The sequence below is a fragment of the Pseudorca crassidens genome, chromosome 11 (assembly GCF_039906515.1).
Source record: "Pseudorca crassidens isolate mPseCra1 chromosome 11, mPseCra1.hap1, whole genome shotgun sequence".
Lineage (NCBI taxonomy): Eukaryota > Metazoa > Chordata > Mammalia > Artiodactyla > Delphinidae > Pseudorca > Pseudorca crassidens.
The window spans coordinates 61,185,303-61,212,291 of record NC_090306.1 but is presented as its reverse complement, the minus strand read 5'-3'; the positions used below and the strand labels follow the sequence as shown (position 1 = coordinate 61,212,291).

General features: G+C 41.8%; 1 protein-coding gene across 2 annotated transcripts in view; it reads right to left on the bottom strand.

Annotated features, from left to right (window-relative positions):
- TPH2 (tryptophan hydroxylase 2) overlaps nucleotides 1–26,989 on the bottom strand; it is a 107,233-nt gene that overhangs the window by 63,582 nt on the left and 16,662 nt on the right. For both annotated transcript variants that reach the window (XM_067697354.1, XM_067697355.1), the window contains exons 2-6: nucleotides 26,218–26,450; nucleotides 23,736–23,888; nucleotides 21,008–21,191; nucleotides 20,797–20,897; nucleotides 15,948–16,015 (exon numbers count right to left, since the gene is read on the bottom strand). In XM_067697354.1, coding sequence (XP_067553455.1) covers nucleotides 15,948–16,015; nucleotides 20,797–20,897; nucleotides 21,008–21,191; nucleotides 23,736–23,888; nucleotides 26,218–26,322 — 611 coding nt within the window. In that variant the 5' untranslated portion in view covers nucleotides 26,323–26,450. The remainder of the gene's footprint in view (nucleotides 1–15,947; nucleotides 16,016–20,796; nucleotides 20,898–21,007; nucleotides 21,192–23,735; nucleotides 23,889–26,217; nucleotides 26,451–26,989) is intronic.

The window sequence follows — 26,989 nt, the reverse complement described above, 5'->3', positions numbered from 1 at the left end:
ATATCCCAAATACAGAAAAAATAAGAAATTTCCCACTTTTCCATGTAGTTAATCAAGGTATATAATAATAGCTCATCTTTGAGAACTTACTATTGGCCAGACACTTTTTTAAAGTTAAGTGTTTTTATATAACTTAGCCCATTTGATTCTCACAACTCCATTGAGGGAGACCCCCCCATTTTACAGATAAGGATTTTAAGGCTCAGAGAAACTAAGCCATTTGACTAAACTCACGGTGCCAAGCTTAAAACCCAGTCTGTCAGGCTCGGGACCGGCTGTGGTCCTAACTGACTGGTGTACACCAATGAAATAAAAAATGGATCCCAGGCACCAGCTTATTTTCACATACCAAATTAAAATAAGGCTTATAGGTATATGTACTTATATATAGAAAATCTCATATACAATCATGTAATTATGATACTCGCATGTATTTGTATAGATCTCATAAAATACTTTCATATTTCTTCACTCCTTTAACCTTCTCAGTAAGACCGGTAGGTAGTGCTTGGGGTACCAGGAATGCAGGGACACCTATTTTTTTTAAAACTTTGAGATTTGACATTTGGAAAAATAAAAATTATCATGGGAAAAATCAAAATGTGTTGCACTTCTCTGCCCTTGTTGCGGGCTAGCGGGCTTTTTGTGAATTATACATGAGAAGAATGACAGAGGCGTGTCCTGATCTTTCTAGGGCCTAGGACATATACCCACATATCAGTATGCATCTACCTCTGAGTACATGCCATAACACGTATGTAATAAGCATCATATCCCAGTGTCCTAAAACTGCTCTGGCCTACAACTAAAGTCACTTAAGTACTCCACATTCTAGAGAAAGCTCTCAGCAGTTGGAGCCAACCATCTCCCTGCAGGGCTTGTGAAGAAACGGCAGAAATGGCTCTACCACCAACAAACCCCCCTCGTACTACGCTTCCCACCCCATCCCCAAACTTCACCGACCAGTCCAATAGGGAATCAGACATGCAGGATTGTGGGGAAGGCTGGGGTGAGAAGCAAAGGCCCCGTTCCTTCTCCTTGGAGGAGGGAAGGCTGCGCCACAAGAATCACTTGTAAGGACTGCAGGCGCCCTCAAGAAGCAGGGTCTGGCCTCTCCTCTCCCATCTGGACGCTTGCGTAGCAGCAGGATGCCCTGCTCCCCCTGGTGCTGTCACCAGACTGGAGCAATAGAGACAGGCCCTGGGAGAGCGTCTGGAAGCCCAGGAGTACGGCGTGCTATGGGGGAGACGAGGGGACCCTTGACAGGTGTCCTCTGAAACTTGAGGTTTGTGTGAACATGGAGCCTGATGCCCAGTGAAATCTAGAAATTCCCATGGGACCCAATGTGGTGTGCCTGGTAGGAAGATGGGGAGGCCCCACCCCATCCAGGTCTGCTCAGTTCTCAGGAGACAGAAGAATGCTCCAGGGGCTCCCCTCATCCCTGGCGAGGAAGTACCAAAGGCCAGGTGCATGAGGGGTACCCAAGTTACGATGTGGCCAACCTGGAGAAAAGGATGATGTTGTGAGCACTGAAAGGCCAAGGGAGGACAGGAAGCTTATCTGCAGGGGTGGAAGTGGAGGAAATGGTCTTACCCCAAGAAGACTACACACAACACTATGCAGAGACCATTTCAACAGAGACCACCGCATCAGAAAGAACCTGTCCAAACCAGGGTGAGAGTGGCCAGAGGCCTGCCCACCCCTGACATTCTCACGATCCTGCCAAAAGCCCTCAGCCTCCTCTCAGCTCCCAACTCCAGAGGAACTAGGTCCTAGAAGAGAGAAGGAAAGGTATCTCAGAACCGTACACACACACACACACACACACACACTCCAAAGAACTGAGGAGGAAGAGAATACACTTTGAATCAAATTTAAGATTAATCTTTTTTTAAATGAATGGGACTAGGTCTTAAATACCCCAATGAGACTCTACTAATAATTGAAAATGAAAGGAAATTAGTTGTTGCTAAGGAACTTGCTTCCCAGCAGGAAAGTAGGATTCAACACAATACAGTGGAAAGCAGTGAGTAGGGAAAATAAAACCATTTTACGTTGGTATAAACCCCAACAAGATGAGACTCCTCAACAAACTAATTACAAGTGAATATTATCATTAGATCTCTAGGGAATCTCCTCCACTTACATGGAATTAGTTGGGCTTCCAGAATTCTTAACACCCACCAAAATTATTATTCACAGATTCCTAATTTACTGGAGAAAAACAGATGTGACTTTCAGCAGTTTCCACTCAGCGCAGATTCTGCCCTCTTGCCAAAGAATGGCAAACTAAGACTTTACAAACACAACAGGGAACCATTGCTCAGTGAAGACAGTACAAGGAAAAGGGCTGAAATCTTCACTGTCAGGATTTAGCTCGACAATAGGAAAAGCTTCCCGGTGCAATATGTGACTAAGAGGTAACTAAGAACTTTCTCTGGAAATACTGAAGACTGTGGGAGGCATCTTTCTGCCTGTAAGGTTAAATCCCACTCTTCCTAGAGGCAGGGCGATGATTCTGAAAAACCTGCACATTCCCTGCAGAGAGGAGAAAGTAGAAAGTGCATAGACAAACCTAACTGGTGGCAGGTACCGATAGAGTTACTCTATGTTAAGTCCTGAGCTTGTTAGAACAATGCTGTGTAACAAACACATTTTTACACTGAAATCCAGGGACATAAACCCCACTGGGGCTGAAATTATGGGAGTTCTCTCTCCAGCCAGATGAATAAACAATAATGCTTTTGTTTTAATTATTTGTTTGATCTTCTCCTCCAGCAGGTCCAACAGCAAGCTCCTTTTCTTATACATATTTTTTTTTTAATTTGGGGAATTGGAAAACCTTTGATTATGGTGGTACAGCCTGGCTACCTCCTGGAGTCCTTGCTGCTAGAATTCCTAATGTGAGATGCAGTTTCTCTGCTTGTGTTATCTTTAAAGGAACTCCAGTGCGGGGAAGCAATTCCCCTATTCAGTGGAGGAAGACGAGACAGGCTGAAGTTGATAGTATTTACATCAAGATGGCAAGACTGACTGAATCACAGAGCAGACTGTGTTCTTTGGAAACAGTTGGATTTCCTCAGTGGCAAGGACTAAACAGAGCAGAAGGGAAACTGAGAATTGGTCGAGGGGGGACCAGTGAATCTCGTAGAAACAGTTAGGAATGAACTCATTTTCTGTTTTATTTCATTACATGTTCCTCCGGGCTGGAGATGCCTCACTTATTCAAGACCTGTTTATCTGCCTGGAATAAACCGTCCCTTTCATCTCCGCCTCATCTTTTCTCTCCTTCCCCACCTTAGGCATTTCTCTTGTGATTGACACTTCTACCTGGGGGTGCCGAAGGGAAATGAGAACAGGAAATATGTAAAAATCCACCATCTTCGCAACTCATTAGCAATTAGTGGCTCCTCTAAGGGTGTGGACAAAGCCTTTGGAGAACGATTATTGGAACATGAAGGCAGGAGGTCTCTGTTCTTCCTCGAATTATGAGACGTGTGTGCTGCACTCCTCAATGGGCATACCCTGAATTCTGCATCATTTCCAGGGAGCTATCTATAATTCACCCTCTCTCCTCATTCTAGAAAGCACATAAGAATACAGAAAAGTGAGACTGACATGATTCCAACATTATTCTAAAAATAATCTTGATTTTGATCTAATGTAATTTTAAAAAGGAAACATTCATCATTCACAAAACTTAATTATTACCCAGCATTTGTTATACTTCTAACAACGGAGGTGATACACCAATGTGTAGAAATTTCAATCAGTACTGAGTACTGACTCTCACCCATAGCCAGTGACGTAATGTCACCTAGTACTATGCTGGCTGGTACCCCCTTCATAAACAGTATCATCTGCAGCCAGGTGTCGCCAGAGTGGAGCCATATAGTCAATAAGTGTTCCACAAGACGATGGCTTACGCCTTTGAGACTGGAAAAAAATGTTGCTACAAGCCAGAAAAAAAAATCCCCAGTAGAGTGGATGAATTCCATTAAAGTTTAACCAGAAAGCAAATGCCATTTTTATCTACTGATTTTTAAGAGTCAGTGAGAAAAGTCTAAGGCTCTCGAATATGATAAAATTACACTTCAGAATTCAGACCATAGAGGACACTCAATAACTTTATGATAAAATACTATCAGTAATACTCAGGGGAAAAGAACAAGTAAAATGTCCAAAATTACTATTCTGCTAAATCTATCCCCCCATTACCATGTACACTCCTTGAAGACAGGGATTTTTGTTTGCTTTGTTCATTTTCATATCCCTGCCCCGCAGAATTAAGCCTAGAACAGATAGGTGTTCAATAAATAATATTCGTTGAATATGTAAATCAACCGATCAGACCAAAACAAGCCACGCACTTAAAGTTTGAGAAAAAAGTATAATTGTTTATCAGGAAGTCTGGCAGATAGGCATTTATCTTACCTCATCCCTACCTCATGTATTTTAATTGCTATGGAAAAAGCAACTCTTAAAAGACTAAGATTTTAAGAAGTTTTCTGGTAACTTCCGATTAACCTTATGTCCTGCTTACTTTACAGGTAGGGGTTTCTCTTTTCTAATTTTCTCATTCAGGTTTTCTAGGTATTGTCACCCATCACACTTATAGCCAAAATTTTCACCTGGAAAGAAAGCAGTCTATGCAAACCCAAAGGGACATAAATTAACACAGAGATGTTTCCTTGGCTAGATATCTTAATGAATGAACTCTCAAAGCCACAGGCACGATGATTAAATGCTATTTTTCAAAAAGGAAACTCACAAACCAAATCTTGAGCTATACCAAGATTTGAAGCCATTCAAGTTATCTGACATTAAGTGGCTTGATAAGGGGTTCATTTGATGAGGAGATTGGGCAGACTGGGACAGCTAAATTACACCACAAAGAAAACGTAAAGGCACAAACTCATTTTCAGCAAGTCCCCTAGGCTAGTCAGGTAAAGAGCATTTATGATCACATATTTTATTTGCTTTTGCAAATGAGTTTTGCGCACCTGAATTTTCGTAAATGAGTCTATGGGCCCTAAGGAACTTTCAGATGGTAGCAAACAGAAACGTTAGTTTGTTTTGGTCACATTGTTAATATTGGTGCTGCCTTTACAAGAGACAAAATGAAAATAAACTACTTCACCTAGGGAGCCTCAGGGAGAGGGAAGATTTAACTCCTGGAAATTATTTGTTTTTATTTGTCCTGTGCACCCCAGGATAGGGCTTCTCACCATCTTCTCACCTTGCAGAAAGCCCTTGTCACATTCTAGAGGAGTGATTTTCTTCTGCCAAAACTACCATGAAATTAAATATGAACAGCAGCAACAGTGGGTCTAACATTCACCAACACGTGCATGCTCAACATATACAAGGGGAACTCGGGGAATGCAATCCAGAAAAGAACTAAGCGTTAAGAGCAGCCAACAATCTCAGGCCACTAGGATGAAGAGACACAGGCTAGGGTCTCCAAGAACTCCAAGTTCAATCCCATGTCTCTTGCATCTTGATCAACAGGGACCAAATGTTGCTGACCACTGGGCCCTGACCTCCCTCTTTCGGTAGCAGATGAGGGAATGCAGTTTTCCTACAGTTCACAGGCCTAATAATAGCATCCATCCATCCATCCATCTAACTGTAGCAATAACAATAATATAATAGCACATGACATGGATTTTGTCATATAGTGCTCACCTTATACAGCAATTAAATGACTGTTTATGGTTGCGACTGAGGCTTATAGACATAGTCATCTATCCAAGATGAAACAGCTAGTAAGTGGCATAGCAGGTACTTGGATTCAGGAAGCCTAGCTCTAGAGACCCCACTCTAAACCAACACACCTCAGAGCAAGGTCTTGAGTACCTAGCATTGAGTTTGGCCTCTGTTTCCTCATTTGAAACTGAGGGAAGTAAGACAACCACACAACACAGAGTATCAGATGAGACATCATCAGCCAAGTGCCAGGGCCAATGCCTAGTACCTAACAGGTACTCGATATTGTTGGTTCACTTCCTCCAGGTGTATAGAAACGAAAAAAAAAAATGTCATCACTTCCCTGCAGGGTCGGAAATAGGTCTGGAGATAAAAAACCACATTCTTCCGTATAAATCCATTCACCTCTGAGACATTACTTGTGAAAGTAATTTAATCCTTCATGTTTGTGGAAATCATTTCAAAGTAAAAATACTCATACCTCATTCTCCGTGAAAGACATTAGAATTTGGTGCAACTTCTGTCCTTGTCAGTAAGCCATACTGTGTTAATGTCTTCCACAGCTGTGGGAGCCGTGCTATAATCAGACAACATCCTACTGCGGCACTGACGCACATCTAAAAAACCCACCAAGCCCCGAAAATGGAACGGAGAGACCTTTTCCAAATCAATTTTCCCTTTTGTCTTTCTTTGCGACTCTCAGGCTCCCTTCCTTTTCAGCCATTGAGTCAAACTCCAGGTAGAGAGAAACATTTGGCATGAAAATGATTCTCCCATAAAGCCTGATGTCTTTTAAATACTTACAAGCACTGTGCACTTCAAATATGTAGAGAATTCTAAACAGAGAATAACTTTCTAGAAACCCATGTCATTTAATTCTGTTGCTCTTGTTTTCAACTTGTGTATAATACCACTTATGTCAAATGGAAGTAGCTATGCAGATTTTCTTTTAAGAAAACCAAAAGAAAAAAGTGTTGCCTCTTGGGCAGAAAAAATATTTAGATTCTGCAAGAGAGGGACTCCTGAAATCCCTCATGTGACCTTCCTCAGAAACTATTCAAGTCATCTGGGAAATGACCCTAGCACGACGAACATTTGGGTTTGTTCTGCTTTGCAATTTATCGCTCCATTTCAAAGAAATTAAAGCATCAACAACTGGTGCTTATGCAGGACTCACAAAGTACCTCAACAGCCGCATACATCTCAGCTTCGTTCAAAAGCTGGGAAAGCAAATCAATGGAGGATAATGCAACGGGATAAAATTAGCTCAGTCGGGGAGAAAACAGATTTGCCTGCTCGGGTGCCTCTTCTCAAACGGGCAGAGAAGAGAAAAAATTAAAACTTGGTCCCCCATCACGATAAAGCCTACAATTCATCAAGGTGACCATCTGCCAATGAAACTGATAAGGAAAATGTTATTAAGGATAAAACTTGCAACCTCCGTTAAGTTCTTTTCCCACTAAGGAAGCATAACTTTTCCCTTTCATTCTTCCTCTACCTTCTATTTATGCTTCCAATTAAGATCTGTCTGTCTAAAAATCGGTAATGTGGCACTCACGAGCCCTGTTAGTAATGTATTCCTCTAAGCTACGTTCTAAAACCAAGCAGGATCCATAAATCATGCCTCTTCTTGCATGAAATGAGAAATGCTACGGTCAACTGAAATTTCTAGAAAGGTGGAGAGGTGGAGCCACCCCAGTTATTTTTCTGCAATTTGCAATAATTGCAAATGCCTCCTAGGAAAAACTCAGCATCAGTAATCCTCCAGCTCACACGTAAACTAAATCATCACAGCTACCTATGAGCAGGGAAACCCCAGTATGCACAGCATTGGGCATCCGGAGGTAAGAGGAGGGGCAGCAAACAGCTCTACCCCGTATCTGTCTGGAGCCTTTGTCTCTATCATCCATTTCCTTCCTTTTCTGTACAAACCTATGGCTGACTCCTGCTGAGCCACCTAGTGAAGGGAAAACTGAGGAGACCTCCTGAGAAGTGAGATGTTGGCTTGGAAGCCCAATATGTTTATTCCAAGGCAAATCCATTCCACAATTATGTATCTATTCAACGTCTTAGAATGCACCGCATATTACTGAATCTTAGCCCCAGAGGGTTTCACTTGACAACACGTGGTATTTGGGGCTGTGGGTGGGAGGAAAGAAGGTGGTAAGAAAATGCCCCTCTCTGCTTTGATGGGGAGAGGAGGTTAGAATCATCACTATTCCATGTTGAATGAGAGAATTTTCTCTCTCTCTCCCCGATGGGGCTGAGTAGAAAATTCACAAGCTCGCCCAAATTGAATGAGCCTGCTGGGCTGGGTGACTGCACTTTTCAAATATGCTAGTCCCCATTTGGGGCTATTTTGTTTTAGAGTCTCTGTTTAGCTGTGTACTTACACTCCAAGCAAATGAATCACAAAGGGTGCAATTTTGTAAATCAAAAAATCAAGAAATAAATAGGCTAGCAACTAGAAAAAGCCAGAGAGGGACAAAGCCCTGGCAATTGTTTTTCAAGCCTCAGCCCAGCTGTGTTTATTTCCAGCTGATATATATCCCACGAGGGTCAGGCTTCGGGTGGGAGGAGATGAGCACAGGGCCTGAGAGAGCAGAGCAAAGTCGCTGTGCAGGGCGAGCACGTGGCTCTAACACGCCAGGGCCAGGCAGATGTCCTGGGCGCCTGTCCTGGGCGCCTCAGAGAGACAGCGCAGCCTTGAAGTCAGACAGGCTCCATAGAGTCTGAAGTGTATTAAGTACACACAAGAAATGTGCATTTCAAATATGCTGAATTCTGTAAAGAGAAGAATGACTTTTTAAAATGCCAAGTCCCTTCGTTCTGTCACTGTTATAGTCAACCTGTGTATGATGCCACCTATGTCAAAGGGAAGTGCTATGGCCACTTCCAGACCAAAAAGGAGAAGAAGGAAAGAAAAGATGTGCCTTCTTGAGCAAAGAAAGACATTTAGATTCTATAAGAGAGGTACCCGTGAAAGTGATCTTATTCAGAAACTATTCTGGTCACTGGGAAATAAAACTAGAACTACAAAATATTTACTTTCATTCTACTCTTCTATTTACTACTCAATTTCAGAGAAATTAAAGCATCAATAACTGGTGTTTATGCAGGTGACACAATCTGCTGTGTCACCTTTAGTAAGTTTCTTAATGTCTCTGAACCTCAGTTTCCTTATCTTCAAAATGAGAGCAGTAATGGCACCTATCTCAAAGGCTTATTGTGAGGCTAATGAGAGACCATAAGCAACGTGTTTAACACAATGTCCAGCACGTGGCAGGAATTTAACAAAAGGAAGCTAAAACTGCCTGAGCCTGACGGCTGAGAAGTCCAGCTTTGGTGAACATTTCTACCACCATCAGCCATTCAGAAATGAGTCCAACACAGCCCAGCCACCATCTGCTCCCTTTAACCTTAGCTGAGACTCACTGGCCTGCGAAGGCATTCGAGAGAGTCAATTTTTCAGACTGAAGAAGCAAGCTGTGTGCATGAGTTACCTGAAACTGTAGTGTACACACACACACACACACACACACACACACACCCCACACATATTTTTTTAAAAGCTCCTTTAACCCAGTCCATCATGGAGCCTGAAATTCCCTAACTCGTTCACTCCTTAAGATACTTTGTTCATTTTAGGTGAGCTTAACAGACGATTACATGGAATCGAGGAACCATCAGCTACTTAACACTTGATAATAATAATCATATCTATCACAGATTCAACACCAGTTTGTACCAATCAGCCCTGTAATCATTGATAATCCTGCCAACCATACAAGGTAGATATTGTGCCTATTTTAAGATGAGGGCACTAAGACCCAGAGACTAGGTCAGTGCTCACAGCCACAGAGCCTGTAAGTGATGGAGCAGGAATTCAAACCCAGTTCTGTTTAGCTCCAAAGCCTATACATTCTGCCACATGTTCCACTACACCATGCTACCTCTGCTTTCATGAGAATTAGTTCTGCAGAAAATGCATTAGTACCCACTGTGGTAGAGCAGTTAGGGAGGGTCTTAAAGAAATAAAATTAAACACAATTTAAATGTATTTGGTAGCCAGCCTCCAAGACAGTCCCCAATGAACCCTACCTCCTGGTATCAATGCCTGTGCGTAGTCCCCTCCTGCAGTGTATCAGAGTTGGGCTATGAAACCAACAGAGTATATCAGGAGTGATGGTAAGTCACTTCTGAGGCTAGGTTATAAAAAGCATGGTAGATTCTGCCCTGTTCTCTTTTGGACCACTTGATTTGGAGGAAGCCAGCTGCCATATCTTAAGGACACTCAGGCAAGAAACTATGACCTCCTGCCAACAGCCATGTGAATAACCATACTGGGAGCAGATCTTCCAGCCCCCGTCCAGCCTTCAGATGACTGCTTCCCTGGTCAACACTTTGACTCTAGCCTCATGAGAAACCCTGATGCAGAACCACCCAGCCAAGCTGCTCTTTAATTCCTGACCCTCAGAAACTTTGTGAGATAATAACTTTGTTGTTTTAAGCTGCCCAATTTGGGGGTCATTTGTTACACAGCAATGAATGATACAGTACAAAAATCAGACGGAAGTCAGGGCTTAAAGAAAGCCTTGGCCAAGGGGAGTGAAGAAGAGTATTCACCAAAGGGTAATAAAAAGATCTGGTGCATGAGGATAGACAAAAAGGAGACATGGTTTGAAGTGAGAAAAATATTGTAACAGTAGTAGCAAATACTTATACATCAGTTCCTGAGCAGTGTTCAAAGTGTTGTTGATATATTAGCTCATTTAATCCTTACAACAATCCTACAGAGCAGTGGTAGAGTTATTCCCACTTTACAGATAAGGAAACTGAGGCACAGAAGACAAATAATTTGCAGGCGTCATTCAGCTGGTAAGTGGTGAAGCTGGAATTCACCCCAGGCAGTCCAGCTCCAATTTCTGCACTCTTAACCACTCCACACACTGTCTCTCAGATCAAAAGAGAAACTGGAGAAAGCAACAAAAGCCCTCCAAGTGGATCAGGGGTCTGAGTAAACCCCAAGCTTTTGGTCTAGATTCCTTCACTATTGTTTTGATAAAGGTAATAATAAAGTACACCATAGAGCAATGTTCCATTGATTTCATTTTACCCTTAAAACACTCCCGGGAGAGAGGCAGAAGAGATACTATTATCTCCATTTTACAGAGGAGATACTATTGTCTCTATTTTACTGAGGCTGAGCGATGTTAAGGAATCACTTGGATCCCTTAATCTGAAACCAAATGAGTTTTCTTGGCAAATTAGGGAATTTTTCAACTTTAAGCAAATTCTGATATGTTGGAACTCCCTTGTTTACCTTACTCATTGATATTTGCATTTACCTGTTTACATTTCAGATTCCATGGGCTAACAAAATAATAAATCAAAGAGGAAGCAACCCCATGAAAAGAACATGAGATTCATATACCACCTCGATTTCAACCAGAAGAAAACACATTCATAACAAAACATAATCACAGTAGTATTCAATTTAAGCAAACAAGAGTGGCAAAATTAAAGTCAGAGCTCGGGGCCTCTTTCCAAGACAGTAAGATGGATTGAAATAACTACGGCTACCCTCACCAAAGATATAATTAAATTAAATATGCATGCCCATTGCTGAGGAATAATCATTACAGTAGCTCCCAAAGAAAAAGGTGTTTATATCTAGTCAGTTGAAAAAATATATATTACTGAGTTTTCTTCCCCAACAATACAGCAATGGTGAAACCTACATACAGAAATATAGCAAAGCTAATGCCGGGCTTAAAATATGAAGGTGCCAATGGCAGAGAACTGGAGGGTTTCAGACAAACCTAACAGCTACACTATCACAGTCCCCCTCCCCCAAGCACTTCCATTTCATCTGAACTGCACATCTATAGGCTCTTCACACTGTCTAATCACCAGGGGCTTCTTTTTCTGTTTATACTAGGATTTCTTTTACTTGGGTGGAGGAGGACTGGGTGTGATCTGCCCGTTGTCTCACCGATTATTTTAGAAACAGTGCCCTCCCCATCCACAGCCTTCCTTCTCAGGTCTGCTATGGAGAATGATATTTACATTAATGAATGTTTCCTCTGCTGTTAATGGTCAGGCAGTTAGGCCTTCCAGACCCTCGTGGCCCCGCAGCTCAGGTCTGTCTGCGGGCCTCTGGGTAATCAATCCTGTTTCTTGGCAACGCTGTCAATCAGAAACTCCCCTGAGTGGCACCTATCAACAGTTCCCAGCAGGCTGAACGTCCCCACTCCCTCTCCCCTTTAGGTTTCATGGTAACACAGACTTTGAGCCTGCTGTTGTCCCATCATGGAGTGGAATTTGTTTTCATTTTTCTCTGCTTGTGTTGATTCTTTCCCCCTGCTTTATCCTCTCAAGACTATCATAGAAAATACAGTACTCAACATGAATTCCCCAGAGGGCTTCTTGGCCGTGGTTTCAATATACATTATTCTGTATTTCTCTTCTTTTCCTTCTCTTGATCTTTTGACACCTCAGACTCCATCCTGCCAATTGCTACAACACCACCACCAAATACACCACCATATATTGGACTTCTTCTCAGTGCCCATAAACCCGAGCGAATTACCAACAGGGAATTGAGTTATTCTCCCCATGTCCAAACAGTCCCTAATTTTGGTATTACCAAACTATATTTGCAGAGACGGCGCATGCTGGATTTTTCAGGACCACCCCAATTTCAGATAATCTTCTCTTCAAGCCAGCGTGGTTCCAAGCTTTGGTTTGGAAAATCAGATCGCAGCACGCTGCCAGAAGCCACACAAATGAGCTGATTTTAAGTAATTATTGTATTGACGTCTTTTTCCTTTGCTCACTCGGAAAGCCATCAGCACTAGAAAAATACGTATTGCAATTAGAAATTGCATCTTTATTTTCTGTTAAACCAAAAGGAAACCTTCCTTACTGCACGGCACACTGGAGACCGTGGCTCAGACCCACTTGGGTTTTGTGAGCACCTGTGCCCCACCCCACCAGCACTATTGCATGAGCTTGCACGCGCATGTGCGCGCGCACGCGCGCGCACACACACACACACACACACACACAATGGCTAGCCCTTATCCATTCTCAAGGTCATACTCAGAGAAGCCACAGCAATGATGGCATGAGGGGCACTAAGGAATGATCCTTTTCTCTCTACTTCCCTCAAGTCTTAGGTTTGTGTTTTCCAGGATTAACCACTCCTGGCAGGCACTTTGCTCACACTGTCCACGTACAAGAAACACCTAAGGCAACGGGCGATCTGTTCTCACTATCTTGGCAGCTTCCCGCACACACAAATGGGAATACGATCGCTTTCTATGAAATCTCTCCATAAAGAGCGAGGTTGGTCAGCACGAAAAGTATCAGTATATGAGCAGCCTTTAAATGAGAAACTGGAGGAGTTTCCTTTCAAGGATTACTTCTACGGACGTTTGAGCTATAGTATTTGCTAAGGTGGAGCATAAACAATGGCGTTAACATAGCTAAAGAATAAACCAGTAGATCAACAGGAAACTGAAGACAGCCTGAGGAAAGGGAGAGGGAGGATGTAGTAGCAGTAACAGGCACTTATGATCACAAATCATGTGCCATCTCCGTGCCCAACACAGCACATGCGTTCTCTTTCGTGATCCTGACATACGTCCCAGATGGAGGACCTGAGAGGCAGAGTGAGGCTGCTCACCCAGCTAGGAAGCAGTGGAGCTACAGCTTGAACCCCACATTGCCTGACTCCAAAACCCTAGGTTTTAATCACTTTGTTACTCTACGTAGCCAGCATTGTCCAGGGGAGAGGGTTAATGTCCCTGGATTCCAAACTCCCTTAGCTAAACACCCTTTGCTTTGACTCTGTATCCACCGAATAGTGTAATTTGGCCTCTCTGGGGTCATGACTGGGGGAGTTTTGTGCATGCTGTGAGAGTGGTTTCTCCCTGTGTAATGATGAATTGGTGGTGCCCTGCCTACCTCAGCCTCCTGAACTAAGAGTCAGGCCCCTCCAAACCGGGACCAGATCCTGGAATGCTCTACCTGCATGCAGCCCTCCTTTGTATAAAACCTCCACCACGTCCAACCTCCAGTTCTTACTTTTGTCTTCCATAGACACCACACCTCAATTTCACGCTTTAGCTGAGGGAAAATGGCAAATGCAAACTCTTGTTAACACTTTGAGGGCCTCACCCTCCATTGTTTTAACTATATGCTCTTTTCCTCTCCTCTCCACATAAGTATGTTTTCTTTAAAACCGTAAGACCGCCCATTATCAATGTTCCTTGAAACTGGTTGACTCATACATACCAGTTTTATAAGTGCCACCACATTACCAGCTTGTCCTTGTCCAGTTTCTTGGCTCTAGTAAGAAGAAATAACTAATATTTGAGGTAGTCCCTTGGTCACCATGCTAACAAAATCTTTTATGTACATACATACATATTTTGTTCTTATATATATGATACATTACATACAGCATCTATGTACAAAATACATTTTTATCTATCTGTTTTATCTAAAGAGGAAGTCTCTGCCAAGAACTGAGCTTTTACCAAGTCCTAGGCAGGTCATGCCCCAAAGGCCTGTCCTGCCTACACTCATCTATGCAGATATGACCTGATTCCACAGGGAGGATCTGTGATCCAAGGGGTACTAGTATTAAAGCTCCATTTATCAGGGCCTGATGTGAAAAAGTGAATGTGGCCAATCAGAGTCCTCTCTTGGCATTTGCCTGGGAAACACTGGGAGATGGATCTAGTGAGTGATGGTGCTGAGGGTAAAAAGGGGGCATGAGGTTGGGCTCAGGCCAGGACAAGCCGTGAGCATGCTGACGTTGTGAGGGGGCAGAAAGTCACAGTTGTCTAAAGAGGGTCGAGAGCCTGCTTGGAACAGAGAAGATGGGGCTGGAGTAGACACACGTGGAAAAGCGTCTGCCAAAGAATCTTGGTTTTCATGCTAATAAGCATGGTGGAGAAAGAATGAAGGATGTCTGGGAGAAGGAAGAGAAGAGCAACAAAGCATCAAAGGAGGTTAGAAATGAGCAAATGACTGTCAATCAAAGGTGTGGTTGGGAATCCTCTCACTTTGCTTTAAGCACCTATATGTCAGATTCCTTTAAAAAAAAAAAAAAGCAAACACTGGTACCGGCTGTAACACGTGTAATGTCCTAAATTCTCACCAAAGACAAACCTGCCCTACAGGACAGTCAAGATTCTCACTAGTCTCAACTAGAATAAGAAAGGCACTTCCCTACCAGGTATGGATTTACGTTTTGTTCTGATCAGAAGATTCATGTAGGTGATCACATACCAAAGGAAAGACTGACTGTGCTACAACGGTCTGTAAGCTTTATTAGTGTGAGCAGAATAAATAGAGGCCTAACATCCATTCCAGCTTTCTACGTGTGGCCTGCGGTCACGACCACTGCATTGTTGCCGGTCACAAACCTCCTGTCACTGCCACTTAGCACCACGCACTATGCACAGTCCTCAGCCCCGTCCTGAGGCTCTCCAGTTCCACCCCAACACTGATCCCGGACTGGATATGAAACTCTTCCATAAACCCTCCAGTTTATGGGAAGCTTTCCTTTTCCTGTAAAGCAAAGCCATTTCTATTATGGCTTCTTACATGAGTCTTTTCACCATTCTTGCTGAATCCTCTACTTTCACTGGGGAAGCTGGACATGGAAGGGCGTTACTGAAAAGTCAAGTCAAAAGTAAAATTAGGAGGCTTCCCTGGTGGCACAGTGGTTGAGAGTCCGCCTGCCGATGCAGGGAACACGGGTTCGTGCCCCGGTCCGGGAAGATCCCACGTGCCGCGCAGCGGCTGGGCCCGTGAGCCATGGCCGCTGAGCCTGCGCGTCCGGAGCCTGTGCTCCGCGGCGGGAGGGGCCGCGACGGTGGGAGGCCTGCGTACCGCAAAAAAAAAAAAAAAAAAAAAGTAAAATGAAAACACTTTCCAGGCCCTGAAGAGTGTACAAAGATGGCTCCTTGCCTTAGCTGAGCTATGAGTACAATGGTGAAAACGTAGCACTTGGTATGTGGCCCGCAGCTCTCATTATTTTACAATTATATCCCGGATGTCAAATGTCCGTGTTGGCTACAGAGCTGGTGAGTGTTTAAAATGGTTCATGTCTACTTTCTGCAAAAGTTAAAGTGAAGAGAAGACAGGTCTGTTTAACGCAGCATGTGTTTTTCCTAACTCACCAGCAACAAGTCACAGGAAAGAGTTACACAGGTACTTACTATTTATAACCCATGGCTACATCCACAAAATACTTCCTTCTCTGTCGATAGACATTGTCTTTAAATCCCTTAAACAGAAAAGAGATTAAGTTATTTAACAGACTGCCAAAAAAATTAGCTGCAGAAGACCTAAAAAAAATCACTGTGATGTTTATTGAGTGTCCAATTCAAATGTAATTTTTTTTCCCTTGGATAACCACCTTGATGACACAGGCAGAAGCGAATTGTACTTACAGTAAAACCTCATTAAATTTGGGCTGTCTTAATTTGGGATGTGTGGGAATTCAGACTAAAGTTAACCTTTCCATGAAGTAGGCAGAACGGCTTAGTTAAGCAAACTGATATTGTGAAAAATATCCTTTGGTTTTCAAGTATCATTTACATGTAATTGATCTTAATTACAAATTAATCTTATCTGTTCATTAAAATAGGTCCCTTTAACATGGATTTTTCACTAAGAACCTAAATTTAATTGCTTTGTGTAAATTACCAATAAGTGTACATGTATTAAAATTCTATCATTCAGAATAATCATCAACACCCCAAATTAGGATGAATAAAGAGGTTTTGCTGTATGTTATGAGTACAGCCACACAAATGCAAAATCGATTACAAGGGATCCACGCACGATAGCAGGCTAGCTCCATTCCCCTGAGTTCCTATAGCTCTGACTAGTCTTCAGCCAAGTTCAAGATTTTACCCATCATCATGCACTTGGGAAATTAAACATCCTGTCTGCCATTCTCCCATCAAGTGGAATCCTTCTAAGAGGACTTCCTGGTTTACTCAATCATCTCCTCTAGTCAACAGACTTTCCATTTTCTTTTCCTTCAGGTAGTTTCAGACAATCAGTTCTTTCCAGGGTTGTTTGTTCAGACAGCTGGAAGCCCAGCAGGAGTTGTTTCAATCTAACTTCTTACCTGCTCAACCCTGAAAACCCAAAGGGAAACCAGGACGTGCTGACCAGTCTGAGAAGGGAGGCCAGGCAAGGAGACAAGCTGCAGGGGTCGTGGGCTCTGGAAGGAGAACTGGGACAGGCCTACAAAGGCCTGGACTACCTCTGCTCACCCAGTGTCCACTCAAGACACTTACGCAAGGGGGCTACTCAAGAGGAACCTCAACTCAGAGAAACTCGTTCTGTTCTCTCTTCCAGCTGAAGGAGAACTGGCCTTGCGGTCAGAAATCTTCACAGGACCGTATGCTGAACAGAAACAAAGAACGTCCATTGCCAACAGCCTTTCTCTCAGGAAAGACAAAAGGTCACTAACAGAGGGAGACAGCGAGTGCCCTGAGGTCACCCAAAGGCCCTGCAAAAGTGAAGTACCCCCGCCCTTAAAGCTAGAACTTTCTTTCTTCTGCTACAAATTGGGAGTTTTTAAACAGGAGTTCATAGGCAGGCTTGCGGAGCCTTCAAATGTGTATATGCAAAATTCGTGACCATAGTTACAAAATGTGTGACCACCTTTACAAATGGGTATGTGAGCTAAGAAAAGGTCTTATGCCATAGAGGGTAGACATGGTCGCTAGAAAGTATGAATTTCAACACTCACTAGTCACACCAAGCAACCTGGTGGTGGTAAACAAGAATTCCAAGCACCTTGATTACTCAAAAAGAAAGCAGCCCGTGACAAAAGGAAAAGAGTTATGTGAAAAGCTCAGCATCTGTTCCCTGGTTCCTGCCAAACCGGACACCATGGTAACAGCACCGTAATCTGCTGGGCTTCCCAGAGAATCTCGAGTATCTCTCCTTGGCAAACACCTGCACCTTTTCCAGGCATGAAAGAGAGTGATTTACTCATCATGCCTCATCAGCCTAGTGTGGCGGTGATTACACAAGTGTTATGGGTGAACCAGAGCTTCCAGCATTGAACTGTGGACTGGCAAAACAAGACAGGGATGCTAGCTACACTAGCGATTACAGAGACACAGCATTCCTTGGCCAGCCATTCTAAATTGATGCCAGGGATAAGGTTACCAGATAAAAATAGAGAACACCCATGCAATATTTGGGGCATACTTATACCAAAAAAAATTTGTTGTTTATGTGAAATGCAAATTTAACTAGGCATCATATATTTTTATTTGCTAAATCTGGCAACACTAGCACCCAGAGAGTATCTGCTGCACCCTTCCTCTCTCAATTTAAATCAAGAGGAACTTGATTTAAATCAAGACCCAGCTGGTACCCAAAAGTGCTCAGCTGAACGTACGTTGGCTATCCCAAAAAGTCAACCTGGGGGAATACTGGAATCATTTGCGGAGCTTTAAATAGCACTCCAAACCTGGACACATTCTCAGAGGTTCTGATTTAAGCACTCTGAGGTGAGATCCTGGCACAGGAAATTTTTTAGTTCTCCAGAGATTATCTGAATGGAAAGCTAGGGCCGAAAATCACTGAGTTAGGACATTAGTTCTCAAACTTTAGAGTTCATCAGAATCTCCGGGAAATCTGTTTAAATGCAGATTCCAGGGTCCGTCCCTGGAAGTTCTCATTCAGTAGGCTTCAGATGAGCCTCAACATATTGCATTTTTAATAAGCACCTTATGCAGGGACGTTGACTCACACTTTGAAAGACCCTCTCAGTGTAGATCCTTGCTACTCAAAGTGTGGTCCGCAGATCTCCACTGTAAGCCTCAACTGGGAGCTCACTAGAAATGCAGAATCTCAGGTGCACCCATCTGCATTTTGCAAAGATCCTCCACGTGATCTGTTTGTCCATTAAAGTTTAAGATGGATGGACCTACGTATTTAACCCTTTCTAGGGAGCCTCAGCAGCCTGACACATTCCAAGCCCCTTCTGAGCCATCTCAGCACAAGAGTGCCATCCTAACGTAATCATCCCTGCCTTAGGACTGGAATTATTCCCAAGCACAAAAATTCCTTAGAAACTTTTTTCTATCTTCATCAAATAATAACTTATAAAAAACCACCAACTTACCAATATCAAATTGTGCATAATGAATATTTGGTGTGCTTATAAAAGAAATACATACGGTAAAAAAAAAAATGATGAGTGAGGTAGGAGATTGCTAAGTACTTGCAATTATTTCAAATGGCTGCATAGAAAATAAGAGAAGGTATCATAAGGTGGGTGTAATTAGGAGTAATGGAACAAAATTAAGCCCAGGAAAATTTATGCTGGGTATTAGAATAAATTTTTTCACAGCAAGGTCAGTGGTTCCTGTGGTTGTTCTGACCCCCTTCTCCAGGCTGAGTAATTTCCAAACTAGACTAAGGGGAGCATTTGGAAATAAGAGGTTAGCAAAAAATCCTTTACTGTCCAGGCATTGATCAGGATGATTTAATACAGCATTTCCTTTCCTGGAATTAAGCATTCACTCTTGCCAAAATGCTTTCCAGTTGTTTTATTAACTAGGCTTTTCAAACACCCCCTTTGAGCTCAATAAGCATTTTATTTCCCCCTTTTACATAAAGAATTTGAGTTGCAGAAGTAAAGGAACTTGCCTAAGGTCATCCTCCAAATTAACAGCTGGTGTCTGGGCAGTCCTGTTACTGCTAAGCTCTTAAATCAGGCTTCTGTGCTAATTCTGACTCCTCTGAGGTGGAAAAGGGGAAGATAAACAAATGGACGATTATTAAAAACACTTCTGAGTATTTTTCTAAAGTTCAGGAGCTTACAAGTGAACTGCTGGGAATTATGCTGGCAAATATAACACACTGTGTCTTTGAGTGAATTCAGCTTTTTGAAAATCATGAAATTGAATTAGGTTTTTTTGACCATTTGTTTGAATGGTATGCTATGAATTGGTTTGAATTTGTATTTTTGCCAAAAGACTGGTTCCACTGAGAAATTCCCTCTTGCTGAAGTTGTCAGTTTCCTTTAAAGCAATGGTTCTCAAACTGAAGTGTGGGCTTGTTCAAACCAGCTCCCAGGTGATACTGATGTGGTTGGTCCCAGGACCACACTTAGAGAACCACTGCCTACAGTCTCACTATCAGATTTCCAGATATCCTCCATTTAAATAAAATGAATATCTGAAAACCATTACCCTCAGACCACAAAGTCTCCTATAAGCATGACCAATCTGCTTGGGTTTCACCCTTTAATATGCTCATTTTTAAAGAAGGGGCACCGGGGGAGGGGGGAGTTGCTTGTAACAAATGAGTATATTGATTGCTTCTCCCAGACTATTAACTGTACTTCATTCCGACCATAAAGAAGCTCCAGGCCTCTTGTATTAAATAAAAACTGATGTAAAGGGGGAGAGAGGGAATAATGGGAAATGCTTACTACATATCATATTTCTTTAAAGGTGGTCATTTTTATTGGAGTAGAGGAGAGATGGCGATAAATAGATTCAGGGTAGATGGGGAAAGAGAGGCATCTTCCATTATGGTCTTATTCTATCACCCTCTGCCTTTCCACTGAGACTGAAGTCCACCACATTACTCTACCCCTTACTACCTCCAATCAAGAAAAATAGCAAGGAGAATTTTACTCTCTCACTGAGCCCCTTAATGCCTACAGTCCTTCCCAGTTTCCCAACGAGGTGATCAACTTCAGTTCATTGTTTTTCCAAGGGTCACCATCTTCAAGTATTTTTCAGGCTGTCTAATTCTGTTGAAATATTCTCCAAGGTTTATACCCTCCTCCTCTCTCCAACCCTTTTAAAAATAAATGCTAGGTGGAAATGCCATCCTTCTAACCTGCTTCCAGCCAACGCCTATGTACAGGGAAACTATCATTTTAAAGTCTGCTCTCAGTTATGGGGAATAAATAATAAACTGCTCTATAATACAGCATTACAGCACAGAAGATGGCACACTGCCTGGCAGACGGGCAGAGCTGGAAGAGCACATGTGGAATGGATTTTACTGCACACTTACTGGGTGATCGGCATCCAGCTCAGAACCATACATGAGAACTCTGTGAGAACATTTGTCTAACTCAGAGATCTTCCGGGGAAACCAGGGCACATCCTCTAGCTCTGCTGGAAACACAGTGCAGGTTCAAAATATTAGCTCACAGATTGTATTGTCCCCTTTGCAACATTTGTCAGATTTGCAAAATCACCCGACAAGCAAAAACTGGTCTTGCCTTCTTCCTCTGTCCAAATGTTCTCTGGCGGATTCAGCGTCACAATCGTGGTTTGAAATTTCAGTGACTGAATGAGCTCATTGAATTCCGTTTTGCCACACTCACAGTCCACAAAGATTTCAACTTCCGAACTTCTTCGCCGAGATTTCCTGGACTCAATATGAACCATATTTACATGTTTTTCCTGTGGAAATATAAGCAACATCTCTTAATCACCTTCAGGACACAATAAAAGGGATGCCATGGGCTGCTCTTGTCCAACTTGTAAGCAAAAAGGTACCAAGTGCCCACAAAAGAGGAAAAGACAACCTTCTCACCGTTTGCTTGACTAAAACATGGAAATGTTTTCCAACCATTGTCTCTATTAATAAGAATAGTAACTATGTGTAGGATTTCCTGTCTCATTTTTAACAAGGGGAGGACATTAAGATATATAAAGGGCCCTATAAAATGTGTGATAATTATGAACTTTATCATTTCCCAGATCAATCCACATCCCACTGGTGGTATGCATGATTGTTTGGGAGGAAATTAGTTTATTGTCATATAATCCCCAGATTTATTTATTTTTATATATTTTCCAAAAAAACCTAAAACTCAAACTACTGATTTTCTGGTAGTATCTCTTTTTGAAATAAAGCTTAAAATCTTGGAAAAAATAATTAATAGTATGAATAGCAGGCAAATGAGGCAGAAACTGGGAAGATGATATGAAAATGACTGAAGTTTGGGAACCACTGGCCAAGGCGTGGCCCCATTGTAGGGGAACAAAAAAAAGGAAGCAAGAAAAGTAGCTAAAAAAGGATCTCTGCAGGCAAAAAAAAGAAGAAGAATCCTTAATGGAACCACTTAGTAACTGGTCTCTTTCAGCAACCTCCAGGCTAGCTTCATCCAAGGATATGTTGCTGCAACTATCACGATGGATTTCATGGGTAAAATCTCCTTACAATAGGTGTTCGTAGAAGGGCAGAAATTTAATACTTAAATCTCAGGTTTAAATTTTCCCAGTGATAGAGTCTTCCTTTGTCCTGAGTTAACTGAAGACTAAGTTCTCCTCTCCACCCTAACCTACCCCCAAATAAGCGGATCCCTCCCCATCACTCCATGATACACTCTGATTATCAGCATAATTCCACGTTCAATCCTGGATGACCTCAGAATTTTCAGCACAGCAGCAGATAGGCAGTTTCCGGTACCAGACTAAGATAAAATCTGATGGCATCCTTCTCTGTATAAAGAAACTAGTCTTTTGACCAGGACACTAAATGCTCTATTTCTGTTTTTAATAACTTTTGCAATAATGCCCTATTTTCTAAATCGGCAGATAATAAAGGTAAGACTAACATTAGGTTCAAAGTTCAAGAGTCTTCTCACACACTGTGTCACTTTGGGCTCTTAATGTCCTTTGGTTGAAGCAAAGTGGATATTTTTAGACAAGGAAACTGAGGTCCAGATGGATTAAGTGATGTAACTAAGACCCCATGACTAGCTGATGGCCGAGTGAAAACTCATGGCTGCTCACTCCTTCTCCAGGGATTTTTTCCCACTGCACCCAGCTGTCTAATTGCATTGCCCTGCCTTTGGGAACTGTACGGAGACAATGCTGGATGATATAATTATGCGTAAAATATTTCCCCAGATTTCCATTACCACTCTTTATGGTGCCTGATCCTTTCTTCAAGGTCAAAAGAGAACAAGGAAATATTTGCAAAAACAGGCTGCTAATTCCCCCTCTATGGTCATCAGGGAAGCATCACAATAATGCCTCATATCTGTACCCTTTACAAAGCACTTCCACTCATATGATTTCATCACAACAACCCTGTTAGGTGGGAATTATTACTGCTATTTTACAAATGAAGCAATTGAACCTAGGAAGCAGCTAGTGATTAGCCAAGCCAGGAGAACACAGGTCTGAATCCTCTGACTGCAATTCCAACCCTCTTTCCACTGCACCAGCAGCCCAAGGCACCATGCAGAGCTAGGCTCCCTATCCTACAGCTCTAATCACAGCCCGTGCCCCCACACAAAATGCACTGGCAGAGGAGGTGCTTGCTGAAGGGTAGGGGAGCCATCAGGTGTGCCCTGGCAAAAAGGCAACAGTTCTCCTGGCCTTTTATAACCTCCCCCTCAACGGGGCTCTTTCTTGAGCTTACAAACCACCCACCTGGGCTTAGGAAAAGGCTACTACATTTCTACAAGATAAAAAGAGAGCTAGCCCTAGCTCATATATAAGGAGAATGACTCATCTTTACAAAAGACACATTAAGTTCTTGAAACAATGGGGCTTCGGGGAATATCGAGTACCTATACTAATATATCTCATTTTATGCAATAAATGTGCTCTAGGACATGTGCACGATTCAAATATGAACAAATCAAATCAGGCTGCAGGCTCTTGATGTTTAAAGATACCCTTTGACCGCTTTTGTGTTTGCATTTCCAGGTGTGAGGCTCACACTTTTTAATTACCGACTTCCTCACCTGGCAACAGTGTGCAGAATTACTAATAGGCTGACGCTGAATTAATAAAACACGGTTTCCACGAATCTGCTTATTTCTTTGTTTGACAGACCAACTTGTCTTGTAAAGCCTCATGAAGCTTGGTTTCTTTGAAATTTGCAACACATTACCCAGAAATGGTTCAGTAATATTTTGTAACAGATGACAAGTTTGTAACCCGGCACACAGACGGTTTTAAAGTTAGATAATGATATTTTACATTCACCTGAAAGAGTTTCAGTGCTTTGACCAATCCACCAACTTCATTTTTCAAGGAGAATACAACTGCCATCTTGCTGCTCTCGGTAGCAGTGTCACTTTTGCTGCTTCCCTTGTTGCCTTTTTTATCATCATTTTTGCCAGCGTTAGTTTTATTTAGCTTCAAGAACGTAGAAACACACACACACAAATATTAGTTAGGATTCCAGAGTTCTCTACAACTAGATTCTTTTTCAGACATTCCATTTATACGCTGGAAGCCCCAGCAATCACACAAGCTCGAGGAGAAGTTGCCAAGTCACTCATAACTTTCGTACAAGTCTAATTTACTCAGGGACACTATTTTCCAATGCTCAAAGATATCACCAGTGGTTGAAATTAAAGGGGAATCATACTTGCTTCACTTTAATAGCAACAAAAATCTGATCATCATAAAGTATAAAGTATCATGTATGAATAATTCCTGTCTTTCTTTCTAGGTTTATTTTACAGGATGAAATCTGATCTGTTAGCCTAGCTGAATCATATAGAAGCTATATTAATTACCAAACGTAACAAAATTAAGACTAAACATATAATTTTTGTTTCGATTAAATCTTAAAAACAAAATATTCATTTTGTTCTGAAATATGTCAAGACAGGCACTAAAATTGATCACCTTACATTCTGTAATTAGACCCACACTGTCAATGTGAATCTATCTGCAGAAGTTCGCCACAGAGTGTATTCAATTAAGGCCATCTGTGTCAGCAGATGATATCTGAAAAGTGGCTATTAAAATTCAGCCACAAGAAAAAAGTAAAGAAAGAACTAGCTCATCATCAGGAGCCAAGAGTAGAATCTGAGAAACTGGAAACGATTACCACTTTATTGGCCAGTCAAATACTATAATACATGACTAAGTAATGACTCTTAGTCTATTAGCTAAAGACAAAAATGGCAGATTCCAGAAACTCAGATCACATTGCCAGAAATACACAATTAAAAAGCTGGAAACTTTTACTTAACAGACAAATCAAATTAGAGTGTACTTTTTCGTGTTCTTTATATGCAAATGAAGAACTGGGCAAACAGAACCTTCTCCCTGGCAGAGAGTAATAGAATGCAGTCATTCCAATCTATTACTTCCTCATGAAACTGAAAAATGTACATTTGATATGGAACCCAGTGAATAGTGCTTTGCTATTTTCTTCCTCTGATTTCTCTACTGGCTTTATTTTCACACAGTCTCTACTGCCTCACTCACTAGGTTTATATGTCATAGAAATAAATATTTTATAATTTATGACTTGAGGGAGAGAAGAAGTTTATATAGGCATTGGCATTTGACAGTCTGTTTAGTCATTAAAAGCTCAAATGTTGTAGTACTCTCAACATCTGCCACAGATCTTATATATTTAAGTAGCATTTTTTATATGAAAGTATTATTATACATTAACCATAACTCTGAGTTTTCCTTGTTTTCCTTCTAGCAGTTCATTGTGGCTTCAGAATTCCTCACTGTAATATCGCATTCAAATATACATATTATTTAAATGTTAGAAAACCTATGTACGTTTTTAGACTCATTTTTGCAAATTGATTTAAACAGTTCTCCAAAACTTGCCCTGATTACTTTTCAACATTTTTAGGAGTAATAATATACCAGTACAATACAACCCTCTGGCACATATTCGGAGCTACAATACTAAAACAGATTTTTCTATGATACAGACTAAATTTCAATTGGTTGATAAACTCTGGTAGACAGTAATGAAATATCATTTAATATTTTTAATAACTAGAAATCTGAATACATTTTTCTTTCACTATCTTTTTTATTAAATCCTATGACTATTACCCCATATCAGGATCTAAAATCCTGCAAAATATTACTTTTTTATTCTGTTATTATTTAAACACAGAAACTGCCTTAAACATTGAAATAAGTGGTGTATTGCTTTCATTACTCCATCAGTTAAACTGAAAAATAATGGAGTAATAAGGAACACAGGAAAACTTTTGAGAGGAATCTGATCTTTCTCTTATTCCAACAACCAGCACCTATAGACAAAAACAGAAAATATTACTTTGTGTTTAAAGACCAGGTTTTGTAGATGGAAGAGGGTACAGAAGACACAATAACCTTGCAGGAACCACAGAAATCTATTTAATTTCTTCTCCCTGTTCCAACTCATAATAAATGGTCTTTCAAAATTCTGCACACTTTTTTTGGTTTTGATATAAGACATTGGTTTATACAACCTCTCATTCATAATGTTCGGGAACTTCTTTACTTTCAACTTATAAACTTTGAGGAAAGGAAGTTTAGCACGTAGCGATCAGGACACCCACTTTACTTTATGGAGAGAGAAGGAAGAGTGGAGGCAGGGTAGACAGACGATAGAGGAAAGAATTGAGGTGTTTACAGCAGGTGTCCAAATGGCAAGGATAACTATCGCTACCCTAGAAAACACTCCTCTAGAGAGTGGCAGCTACTCAGTACTCACTGTTATGCTGCCAAGCAGCTGATGCTCTTCGGGCACTGCTGAATCCAGAGAAAGCCCTCTCCTTGCCCAGTATTTACTAGAAAACATCATCATTGCCGGCTGCATGGATTCCGATGTAATTTTCTCTCTCTGCAGCAGGGGGGGACTAGAGAGGCAGTAGCAGCGCTGGTGGAGATTGAGAGAAGAGGCGTGCGAGCAGTGGACCTCTCAGGGCGCTGCCCAGAACCCTGGTGCTGAAGAAAAAGCAATGTGAATCTTCCCCTCCCCAGGCTCCTTTATATGAGTGACTGGGGACTGATGGAAGGCTGATTAGAAAGAAACTCATTTCTGGCTGCTGATGGCCACAGTCAGATTACAGACCTGAAGCCTGGGGTTATCTGTGTTTGTGGTGCTATTTGTTTCATAGGTCGAGTAGCAGTTTGGGCATGGGTGGTGGAGAACAATATCTAACGGTGTTATTTGTAAAAGAAAACATCTATCCCCTGACATTAGCTCTCATCTCTCAAATCTGCTACTGGCAAGTTAACCTCAGCCTTTAGGTAACTATGAATTCAAAGTTTTCCAAGGAAAATAATTCAAGAAAGATCAGCAAATGCAGAATCCCTAAGCCATTGTACTTTATGTTAATAAGCTTTTTCTGATCTGATGTGTTATGACTGTGTGTGTGCACTTGTGTGTGTGATGGTGTTCATAAAATACACTGCTTTCCAATCATGTGATGCCACTATGCAATGATGTTCAGGCAACTGTATTGTAAAGGAAATGTGAGGCT